The sequence below is a fragment of the Polyodon spathula genome, chromosome 16 (assembly GCF_017654505.1).
Source record: "Polyodon spathula isolate WHYD16114869_AA chromosome 16, ASM1765450v1, whole genome shotgun sequence".
NCBI lineage: Eukaryota > Metazoa > Chordata > Actinopteri > Acipenseriformes > Polyodontidae > Polyodon > Polyodon spathula.
In genome coordinates this window covers 9,921,959-9,934,235 of record NC_054549.1, presented here as the reverse complement: position 1 = coordinate 9,934,235, position 12,277 = coordinate 9,921,959, and the positions used below count along the sequence as shown (strand labels likewise).

Sequence of the window (12,277 nt, the reverse complement as noted above, 5' to 3'; positions counted from 1 at the left end):
GGTGTTACTAATCATCCAGTGCTTTAACCCAAACCATCACTTTAAGAGGTGCACAGAAACCAGGATCAGAGGTAAGAGTACGGAATGGGCTGAGGCAGAAACCCTGGCATCCTTTAAGACCCGACGCGACAAAGTTCTGAGATCAATCAGCTACGAGGAACTGGACGAGCGCTGACGGGCTGAATGGCCTCGCCTTACTTTCTCATGCTCTTATGTACTGCACTTGAGTAGATGTTAAACCGAGACCTGTCTACACTGTGGACATGAATGACCCCATGATATTGCTGGTCTCCAACGTGCTGTTCACATACCACAGCTCCTTGCTGTAGTGGTTATATTCATGAATTAATTAAGGTAGATAACTGGTACCATCTCTGCATTAACTGGTTAAGATAAAACAGCCCACTCTACACAATGTGGCAGGTGACAGTGTCTGAGACCAGACCCCCAAAGCTGACATCAATACAAGTGATTAAATACTTCCCTTTGTTGCTGTCTGATTTATAACCTTTGTAACACGACTACTACACTTACATACAGCATCTCCCCAGCGTCAGAGAATCAGCTGTAGCTGGTGATACTGCACAGTGTGTTCTGTTCTGATGCCTTTATTTCCGTGCTGCTTCTTGCAATCGTTTTTTTTGGTGAAGATTCTCTCGCATAAAAAGAAGAGACAGCTTTCCTCTCAAAGTGACTGGCGTCAAGACAAGAGCACCAAACCTTCCAACTGCATGCAGCGGGGAAAATATTTTTATGATCAAACGAGACACAAGGGAACCGGCTCAAGTTTATATTGCTCCTTCAATGGATCCATTTCAAAGAAGAATCGGATTACTTTATAGAAGCCCTTATTCAATCTTCAAACACGAGGTCTGTTTCTTTAACTGCTTTACCATGCTTTTGCTGTGCCTTATTACACTTGTCCATGCTTTCACTCTGCTTTATTAAACTTTGCTATGCTTTCACTGTGGTTCATAACACTTTGCCATGCTTTCACTGTGCTTTATCACACTTTGCTATGCTGTCACCGTGGGGTACTTTTCCAAAGTGCCAGCCCGGTGTCTTGACGCTTACCTGTACCTCATGCCGGTGTGATACGCCACACACTCCTCCAGCGACAGCCCGTTCATCTTGAGGAAGTCCTCCATGTTCTTGGCCTGCGCGGCCGCCCGCACCTCCCTCTGCCGCTGCAGCTCCCCTGCGTCGGACTGGCGCGGCTCGTTCAGCCTCTGCTCCGAGTGGAAGCGGTGGGTGCCGCTTCGCAGGCTGCTCTCGCTGTACGACATGGACAGCATCTTGCCACCGCCGCCGGCACTGATGCTGCTGCTTCTTCTTCTGTCGTCGCTGTCTGGTGGTTTTGGTATCTGCGGATTTTCAGCGGGGACACTCTGTTTACGAGCCTGGCCCTGCCTCACACCCACAGGGATGCCCTTCACCTCGCTGTAGCTGAACATTTTATTTCCCAGCCGAGGCACGGCGAGCCAGGACGGACAGAGCGTGTTCCAACCCTTTTAAACAGCGCCCGGTTTATAAAATAGCTCGCCCTCCTCTGGAAGCTACACTATCCTCCCCCCCCCCCCACCACACACCATGTGGCAGTGGATCTTGTAACCGGAGTCATGTTCTGGCGTAGCGCCTTGGTCTCAGTGTGACATGGAAAACAATACAGGAGCTAAATTGATAGGGCCCCCCGCCCCCCCCTCTGGGTGCGTTCAAGGATCCAGCGTGTAATTAAGGCAATATAAACTGCACACATGCAAAGAGCTTGCTGAGAGTGCGGTCGACAAAGGGGATCTGCAGTGAGGCATGCAAAGGCATGGTTCGGGCAGGACGGTGTTTTGCAGTTTTGGGAGGGGAGTGCTGCTGCTGCTGCTGCTGCTGCACAGGACTGTGCAGGGAGAACGCATGTCAGGACCCGTTACTGTTATCCCAAATGAAGCTGTCCGCTAACTTGCGAAAGGCATCAACAGCCAGGCTGAAGCAACAACCTGAGGCCAGTGAAAAGCCTATAGGATAACTTGCAAGGTTCAGAAGCAGCATTTTACACTGTGGAGTCAGTCCAAAAACTTGAATGCATTGCACTAAATTGTTTATAAAAACAGGCAAAAAAAATGTAAAGTGTTGCTAATTTAGGAGAGGCGTATACAGACTATTTGTCCTCAGCCTGGTAAAATAATTAAATATATAAATTAGATTTAAAAAAAAAAAAAGAGAAATCGATCCTTAGGTCATGGTTGAAACAAACTCCCTGACTGTTAGTGATCTCCCTCGAGGCCCGGAGTTGAAAATCACTGGAGTATGGATTTGGGAAACCTGAGCAGTCAAGCAGTAATGTGATTATATTTACATTACAAAAGGACAGGTGTACAGTAAAAAACAAACAAGCCAGGGATTTGGAGTTGGCAATACAATACAGAGGCTGACCCTGAATGTTCCTGTTGAGCCACGGTCGGCTGGATTTCGGGGTTCAACCCAAGTTACCATCCCAACGACACTTAAGAAGGGGTTCCTGTGGACGCCCCCTCAATATTTCAAGTTAATTCACCCGTTTAGATCATTCGTTGTTGGGCTATGTTGACAGCAAATCGTGCTGGCAAGCGATCACTTTAATATTACAGATTGGAAAAAATTAATTGACGCATGTTATGCTGTTTGACTGAATTGAAATCTAGGTGTGCATTCAACAAACTATTAATGCACCCACAGTAATGAATATCAGAGCAAGAAGTCGACCAAAGAAATATATATATCTCATTAACTCTGCAATTAGATCCCCCCCGCCTTAACCTTTAAGGAAGGAGGGATAACTCAGCAATATCAACTCCTGTTACCTTATTATTGAATTGAAGCCACTTATTAAAAAAAATCTATTTTAAAATACAGAGTTACAATACATATAGATATAGTGGCTTAAATAGAAAAGCACTTTACATCAAAGTCAAAGAGATCATTTATGCACTAACCAGGAGCTTTAAAGTAAAGCCAACAGTTTATTTTATGAAGGCGGGTCTCTGTGACCTCAGTCCATAAGATTGCTACACCAACCAAAGAAATTCCCTTTTACAGTTCAGCGGGGGGGGATCAGGTTTTCGCTGCTGCTGAACGCACTCCCCAATCAGACCCCCTCCATGGTTTCTCTCCGGCCGTTTCCACTGTACTGGAAAGTACAGCCAAGCAGCAGCAGCAGCAGCAGCAGCAGCATCCATGCAATGGCATGTCAACCTGTCCTGCACGACACACCATTATCACTCACCGGAATAAAATCTCATAAACTCACCCTGTTTCTTGGAGGACGGCTCATGAAAAGAGCATTCGTTTCATGCAGCTCTTATCAGTCAGGGTGGAAAAAGAAGGCGCTACAAATTTTAAAAGGGAGGGTCTTAAGGAGGAGCGTTAAAACCAATTGTGCTGCTTCGATGAGGAAATCCACTTAGGCCTGGTGACTTGCATCTTTCGCAAACCACAGCAAATAAAAAAAAAAACAGTTCAATTATTCAAAGACCCTTTTTCACTAAAAGCCTGCAAATGCTGTGTTCTGCAAAGAACGTTGAAAGCATTTACTCCTGTAATGAGGCACACACGCTCTCTGAAAGGGTTCACACACTGTACCCTCCCCCCCACGCACAGCAGGGCTAACAGGTTCCCAACACTCACCAGCTCTGTTGATCAAACACGCCACATGACACTACTTAACAGCAAGCTGTCCGTACACCAGCGTATATTTCAGCAGTCTGGAGAACCACTGCTCCAAAACTGCCCTTGCAAAATAACCCAAGAAGGGTTTGATCTCTCCTTTAAAAGGACAATCGATTACCTTTGAGCTGTGTGTTGAAAGCTGCTGCAGTTACATGGTAATGTGATTATATTGACATTAGTAAAGGACATGTGCTCTCCGGTGGCTCATCCAATTAAAGTGCTGCCGCTGGGAGTGCAGGATGAGTCACACAGCTTGGATGGCGCCGGTTCGTGCCCGGGCTGTGCAAAGAGGACGAACTTTGCTGGGGACTCCGAAGGGGGCGTCACATTGGCTCGGACGCTCCAGGGGTGGGGGGGATGGGTGGGGGGGAAACCGGCAGGGACTCTTTCACCTCATCGCTCAACAGCGAACCCTACTGGCCATGCACCAAGCACATTCAGAGTGGATAAAAAGCAGGGCTGATCTCTGTTCTCCCAGATCGGTAGCCCCGCCCACCTCTGCTCTGGATTCCTCGGTGTAAAAACGATTCTGGCTTTAGGCTTGTGAGATCGGAGGACGCTCACACGCCCTCGGAACGTCTGTGCTGGGTGGGGACTCGCTGCGGTGAAGAGAAAAAACATAATTGGACATTCCAAATGGGGGGGGGGAATAAATAAAAATAATAATTCACTCTAAATTTATAAAATAAGCAAAAAAAAAAAAAAAAAGACACGTGTACAGTAAAGTGGGAAGCGATTTTGCAGTGTCAGGACTTATCCATTTTAAACCACATGTATTTTATCTGTATTTATTTTCTATTACCTGTTCTTTCACCTTGATTGCATCCCCTTAGCAGAGGCAGCACGTCTTGTTGTGCAATTGCAGCTGGTTTCTTTGAATTTGAGTTATGAAACCCTGAAATCCCAAACTGCTGTGCACAGAAAAATGCACCTCTTCACCTGTGAAACCACCCATTTCCAACACCTCCAATTCAGTAAGATAACGAGCCACACAGTTGACACCACGTAACAGGGTGGAGGCTGGGCGCAAAACGGCGACCCTGCGCACCGCACGTGGGCTTCTTAACCACTGCGCAAAAGAGCCGGGCTCGCCTGCATTCGTAGCTTTAGAGCTTTTAAACTCATCTCACAGACAGGGGTCACAATCCGGAACAGCAGTCTACACTGCCCGTTACGACTGCACACTGATGCCTTTCAAACCAGCGTCATTAACACACACAGCCACCAGCCTGGGTCACAAGTGAAGCACCTGGATGTAAAAGCACATGTTGTTTTCTACAGAGACTGGAGAATGAAGCTACCACGCAGCCAACCCAAGCTGTTACTGTAGACGCTTATCAGCAGCCACTAACAACATTACCTTGGGTTTCAGATCACGAGATTGCACACACTTACAGGATTAGAAACAGCAGGAAATCATTGTACAATGAAGAAGATTTTCCTCAATGGATGCAAGCAAGACACAGGATGAAACTAATTAGATGGGATGGGGTTTTGTTTCCTGCAGTTTTGTAGAGCTCCCCATCAGTGGTCTCAACACATGTTTTAAGACTGCCAGTCATTTTAGTTTGCATTTGGTTGCCAGTACACAAACCACTTGTTCTCTTTTGTTCGGTCTGATGCACCACTTACATCTTGAAGAGCTTAAACAGCAGTAATCGCCATCCTAAGCGCTGCAAGAGGACACTGACGGTGATGCAAAGCAGTCAGGGATTAGCTAGCCGTATCAATATTTTAAGCTTAAAAGGTCTAGGGTAATGAGCACCATGTTTTTAATAGGGGTGTAACAATTCACTGAGATGCAACCCTCATCCATTAGACTACGCCACCTTGAACAACCTGCAAGGCAACCAATACGATGTCTGTATGTGCCCGCAATACCAAGTAAGATTCCTTCACCGATTCCAACACTCCAGAGTTACACACGGAGCTGGTCACCTCGCCAGGAGAGGACTCAGGTATGCTTCTCAAATGCACCTCTGCTGTTTTATACAGCTTCTGATTTCTGGAGACCAGTATTCTTTAGATGTTATAAACAGCCACACAAAAAAAACACTGCCATGGTGCAAAACATCTGAGATACCGTGCGGCTTCCAGGTTCAATAATTGTAGCCGGACTGCATCCATTTACTGTTACCAGGTCAAGATCACAGATTACAGCAAGAGGATTGCAGCAGCATATAAACTAGTTAGATAATAATAGAAAAAATCACACTTTGCGTGTTTTATATTGCATTTATTTTTGAACAATAGGAAAATCAATGCACGCATATTTCAATACAACAAGTCATATATCACCACCGTACTTTAAAAACACACACAAGCCAAACCCATTTATAAAAGACAAAGAGAACAGAGAGCAATCGATACCGCCTCTGAAACCGGAAAACTGGCATGCGTTTCAGAAGAGAAAATGTTAAAAGGCAGTCAAGTTGAAATTCAATACACCGTATTGCTCATTGCATTACACATTCGGATCTGTGGATCTGTCTCAGCCAAATGCAGGATAACTTGCCCGCAATGTGCCCCTCCTCATTGGTGCACAGGGCAGCATGAAGAATGGTACCAAGTACATAATGGCAGATGTGTTTTAATTCAAAATGTTTCGCCAGGGTAGCAAAAACAGCCGTAGACCCTAGATTGCTCTTTTAATTACATTTCGGAACACTAAGACACATATATCAGATGCCAGCTTTTAACCAAACATTTAGGGATAAAAAAAAAAAATGCAATCAAATGAAGCATGCTGTATTTTCTGTCCAGTTCACAGACTATAATCATCTTGTGACATCTAGTGGCTAGTGAGATGCAAGACCTCACTGGAGGCTTACTCTGAGTGATTCCTAACCTGCTGGCCGCTGTTGCAAACTGATACACTCGCTGCATTGCCGAGTTACTCCTCAAAACTGCGCATGTCACGCTGCTGTTGTATGTGTTACAGGTCTGATAATAATAACACACATTAACCCTCTTAGTTTAAATACATCAAACTACAGGGATGAGAGAAAGAGCAAGAGAGAGAGACAAAGAGAGAAAAACAAGCAAATAAATGAATAATTAAGAAAAAGATTACAAAATAAATCCGTAACTGTTTAGAGTTTAGAAAACGCAGAACACTTATAAAACTGATCTGGATGAGGATTATTGACCTCTTTTTAGTTTCTCCAAACAGAAAGAAGTGTAAAAACACACATATTTCCTCCAGTTAAAAACCAAATAAACCGGGCAACAAGCTCAGCCCCGGCGCGTTGCAGGAGTACGAAGCCCTCCTGCGCCTGAAGAGTGAGAGGCATCAGTGCGTTAGTCAGAGAGAGAAAGCATAGAGGTACCTGTAGAACTGAAGCTGCCGCTTGGGACTCCCATATCGAGCACTGCGGCCAGCGTGAGAGAAGAGAAAAGAAGAGAAGAGAGAGTTCTGCACGTCACAATGGAGGGAGACAGGGCAACTCACCGGCTCATGCATGCACACCTGCGCTCTGCCTCTGCTACATTTTATAGGATGGCAATGACGAGAATGTGAACACTTAACACCTTCTGAAAACTTAGCTTTAGTTTCTATAGGAAAGGAACACAAGGGCATACTAGAATGTACAGGTTGGGAATGGAGGGACTTATTTTATTATGATGTTATTATTTAATTTAGTGATCTTGTAGCACAGTCTAGTGGTTAAACTGCATAACTACAACTTTTTTTATATATATAATGCAGAATACTCATTATCTATAAGTCATCACCACAGTGATCTGAATATACTGTGTATAAAATAAATGGTAAGTACTCTATATTCAACAGTATCTGGGATTATTAGCAGGTTATGTTTCATTGAAGGTTATATGGGTGAATCCACCACCCTCTCTCCCTTGACCCCTCCCTCTCCTCCTCTGGCACGCTCCTGTCACTTCTTCCTCAGCAACAGATGCAGAATCGGTCCTTTTCCTCACTGACTACTCCACACAGCTCCTAGTTCAGGCCCTGGTACTGTCCTGCCTTGACTCTTGCAACTCCCTCCTGCCCGTCTGCTCCAGCTCATCCAAATCTCTGCTGCTCGCCTTGTCTTTTCCCGTCCTCGTTTCTCCCACGCTACACCCTGCTGCTCCGCTCTCTGCACTGGCTCCCTACCGCTGCTTGCATTCAATTCAAAACTCCTGTACTCGCCTATCGCTGTCTTGACCGTTCTGCTCCCTCTTATCTCCAGCCTGTCATTTCTCCCTACACCCCCTCAGACTAGCTGTACCCCCCTCCGCTCCCCCACCTCCAGAGCCCGCTCCTTCTCCTTCCTTGCCCCTCAGTGGTGGAATGACCTGCCCTCGGATATCAGGACTGCTCAGTCCCTGTTCCAGCGCCTCCTCAAGACACACCTGTTCAGACAGCATCTGTAAACCTCACAGCTCTCCACCATACTGGACTATATGGCACCCAGTTGTTCCAGTTCTTGCATCAGCTTGCACTTGCACTGAACTGCTCCATACCCTGCCGCACTCAGCTATTGCTCCAGACTATAACTACTTACTGTATCTAAGCAAATATTTACTATCAGTTTTAACTGCTCTTAGTCAAACTCGCTCTTATAATTGACTGTATCCTTTATTTTGCTCTTGCTTGAATTTGATCGTATTGTGCTTTCATAACTGCTCTTATCTGGATTAGGACATTCTGTAATGTGATAGCTTGTAATGTGATATGTTATAATGTGATACTTTGTACTGTCGTATTTCTGCATAAGGGCGTCTGCTATGAAATAAATGACAAAGTAAGAAAACACTGGTGATGTGTTACCTGTGTGACATCTGGTGGCTGCGAGTCGTTACTACAATTAGCCCTTTTTTATTGCAAGGGCTGTATGAGAAATAAAAGAGGGTTGTTAATAATTCTTAGTCATTTAGCAGGTGCTTTTATCCAAAGCGACTTACAGAGACTCGGGGGTGAACTGTGCATCAGCAAGTGACAACTGCCTGTACGTGCGTGTGTGCGTGAGCGCTCACCTGTAGATCATGCCTGGGGAGCCAGTCTGGCGGAGCGAGAGTCGAGCTGGGGAGTCGGTGGTCGTTTCAGGATACATGGAGCCACCCTGGTAGTTTGGACAACCTGCAGTAGATTCACGCGCTCACCTTGCAGGATATCTGACAAAAGAAAAAAAAGAAAGGCACACAAATGAAATATAATCTCCCATTGCAGAGTAGATGGAGCCATTTCGGGTTTAACTGTGTGATCAATTCAAGCACCTCTATGGGTTTGCCATTTCCTGTACAGCTCCCTCACTGATAGCAGATATCTAGTGAGCGCGAGTGTGTCCCATATATTGCAGTTTGCTTTTTTTGTTCCAAATGATCTCCAAAATGATTAAGTATGCCCCCTCCCCCTTTAGTAACTCTACAGCAGCCAACAGCTTCACACACAAACTTTTGTCATTAAACTTGCAGTTCATTACGTGAACCAGCAGATGGCGCCACTCTGCACCTTGTTATTTTTAAACAGTATTACTGTACATTACATTTACATGAAACAAAAAAAAAAACATTACCTAAAATAACACTGAGAAGTCCAAGATTAGTGCTAATCGAGGTCTGTGAAACTAGCCGTCTAGGTTTCTATAGGGTAAGCCGCTTCAGCTAAAACGACCTTTGGGGAACGTAACCACACCGTACTGTCAACAAGGCACGCATCAGCTGCTCTGTAGTCACGGACGATCACAGCGGTAATTCCATGACAAAATAAATAAAGACGTATTGGAAAAACCAGGCTGGCAAAGCACCACACAAGTGAAGAATGAGATCGATCATGCTAAACGTTTACAATGGGTATCCAGCACAATGGTGCAGCGAAGCACCTGCGCTTCAGAGGTATCTGCGTAGAGGAGAGAGCTCACTGTGACAGACCCCCAATGATTCCTGGTACAGCACATGGGCTGTGACCTCACCCACTTGCTTTTCACTTGAAACTTTACTCTCTGGCTGTTGGGCAACTCATTTGTTCCATTTATAAGCAGCTCATGTTACAAACACAAACAGAGCAACACGGAGACATGGTCCTGGCAGGTCAAGATATGGACCTGTTCTTTCACACTGAAACCAGATTACAGTGGGGCTGGGAACAGGCTGTCCCTTGCTGAACCCTGAGCTAGAGAGGGAAAATCAACACCTACAGATAATGTGACTGGGTGAACTCTGTCTGAACTCTGTCAGACCTGCACACCAACCGATCCAGCCACTCAACTGCCCTGGAGGCCGAGGAAAGGCTGTCGACAGCAGCGGCCAACGAAGGGGAAACTTGCAGTGCAGTATAATGAAGTGCTGTTTAAAAAACAGGGAGGCTGTACCACCTGCCACCTCATCAGTAACTTTCAGCAGCCAAAATCTTACTCAACCGCCTCTGAAATCAAATCAGTGACTAGATGGTTTAGTTTGTCTCATCAAAGTCACTGTTTTGAAACACTGCTATCTATTTCTTTTTAGACCCCACTGGATTTGTACAGTGCAGTACGTCGAAAGGATCACTACTCATTAAACCAACTCTCCCAGGGGGCCTTTGTCAATTATAGCCCATTAGCACACGCTGCAATTAACATGGTCTTCACTTTTAGCCTTTGTAAAGAAAAAAATCCTCAGGCAACTTCCATAATAAAACAATTCATTTCAATTACAAAAGGACAAGCATCACATGAGCTCAATATCAAGATTTGCCTTAAAATTTAAAGAGTCAGTGTCCCGCAATCAGGCTCAATTTTAGACTGAAATGCTGCTGTAGCTTAGCTTCCCGTACTCTGCCTTATCAGGGATGGGAAAAAAAGATCCCTTTTCCTGGAGTTTAATAAAACACACGTGATTTTGCATACTCAAGCTTGTATTAAAGCCTGGAATGGATAAAACTGCTATACAACAGGAGTCTTCGTTCCCCAGCTGATACATCAGTAGTGAAAAAAATCGAAATCAAACTAGAAACAGGCTGAAGACAGCGTGCAACAGCACACCCTTCCCTTTCTTCTTGCGGTCACGCTCCACGGCCCACGCCAGCACAAGCGCCTCAAAAGCTCTCCCAGAGATTACAGGCTGCTGCATACTGTAGCCACTCACTGGAGAGGATCCACAGCACATAAGCAGCGCCTTCATTAACCCTCAAATCGAGGATCCAGCGATTTCTAGCATTTGGATGTTTTGTGTAAATAGATTTTTGCATGGATTATTATTATTATTATTATTTTACTTTATTAGGGACTATTTGGGTAGTGTTGTCAGAACGCCATGCAGCAAAACGTTATGAGAGAGCGCTAAAGAGCAATGCCACGACTATATAAGGTCTGTCTGCTGTTTGATGCCCTATGAAATACAATGTGTGAACTCCAAGCAGCTGTGCAGTCAGCATCACGAACTACTGCCAGTCACTGTGATCACGTCATCACAGCTCACACCACGACCGGAAAATGGTGTGACCTCATTCCTGCCGGAATTAAAAAAAAACGTGTTAACAAACCAGGCTTGATTAAAGAAAATCAAAAAGCTGAATAAATTTAAAAAAAAAACAGCCATTAGAGGACATGGAGGAACAACGCAAAGCCACAATTTAAAGCATCGGTTTCCCCCGGCAACCAATTTCAACCTACTGAAAAACCTAAAGCTAAATATTGCTAACTGGGGAATATTGGTGACTGTCCCGTACCTATTAAACTATCACTCAAACCCACTCTAGCACAGGCCAGCTCTGACCTCAGTGTTAATCTAATCCATGTTACATTACAATAGATGTCACCAAATCCACATTAATGAAGATATACACACCAGGCGCTCTGTTGATCTACAGAGAGCCAATCCATCAGCCCTCCAACGCCTCTTCCCAGACAGGCACACACACCCGGCAGCTGAACCCAGACACCGTGGATCAGGGCTGCTGAAAATAGAAACCGCTCGTGCTGCTTGCGATACAGAGGGAGTTCAGCCAGCATGACCATTTACTGACGCGGAGAAGGGAAAGTCGTCAATCATTGTCAGTTTAGCGCTTTAAATAAACTATAGATATATCATTTACAGCACAGTTCCAAAACTGTCCATTCATTCCTTTGCTTTAATTTAGTACTTGCCTGCTGCTCATTATAATGTACAAGCCACCTGTGTTTTCTTCCTCATCCTAAATTCAGCATGGTCATCAACTTGCTTTAGACTTCCCATTACTTCTTATTAGAGATACAAAAAAAAACCTTGAATCCAAATGATGGTTTTATTATTAGTGTGAAGGACAGAGAAGTGGCGACAGCCTAGCCACGCCATCAATCAGCCTTAATATGAACTAATCTTTCAATTTACTGCAGACTGCTGTGCCGAGGCAATGAATTAATAGGAATCTATAGGAGTGGAAAAGGCAACAACAGGAACAAGATGAACCACATATTTGGGTAAATCAAGGCTACAGCAGATTGGCAAGGATTAGAGTTCAGATTGTGAAGAGCCCCATGTGCATAAAATCATACAAATCCGAACCTGCATTACAAACAGTGGTGCTAAAAGATTTAACTAGAGCCCTGAAAACGGCTTTGTCTTCCCCTCGTGCCTTGTAATTTGAGTTAGTTGCTTATTATCTCCAGATGACAGG

General features: G+C 44.9%; 1 protein-coding gene across 7 annotated transcripts in view; it reads right to left on the bottom strand.

The window, feature by feature from the left end:
* The window catches only part of LOC121329169 (voltage-gated potassium channel subunit beta-2-like), a 58,127-nt gene that overhangs the window by 31,417 nt on the left and 14,433 nt on the right, over positions 1 to 12,277 (bottom strand). For 5 of the 7 annotated variants that reach the window (XM_041274581.1, XM_041274582.1, XM_041274585.1 and 2 more), the window contains exons 2-3: positions 8,680 to 8,817; positions 7,026 to 7,067 (exon numbers count right to left, since the gene is read on the bottom strand). In XM_041274581.1, the coding sequence (XP_041130515.1) occupies positions 7,026 to 7,067; positions 8,680 to 8,756 (119 nt within the window). In that variant the 5' untranslated portion in view covers positions 8,757 to 8,817. Of the gene's footprint in view, positions 1 to 1,074; positions 1,489 to 7,025; positions 7,068 to 8,679; positions 8,818 to 12,277 lie in introns of those variants that run through there. The other 2 variants (XM_041274586.1, XM_041274578.1) reach the window with 2 other exon arrangements.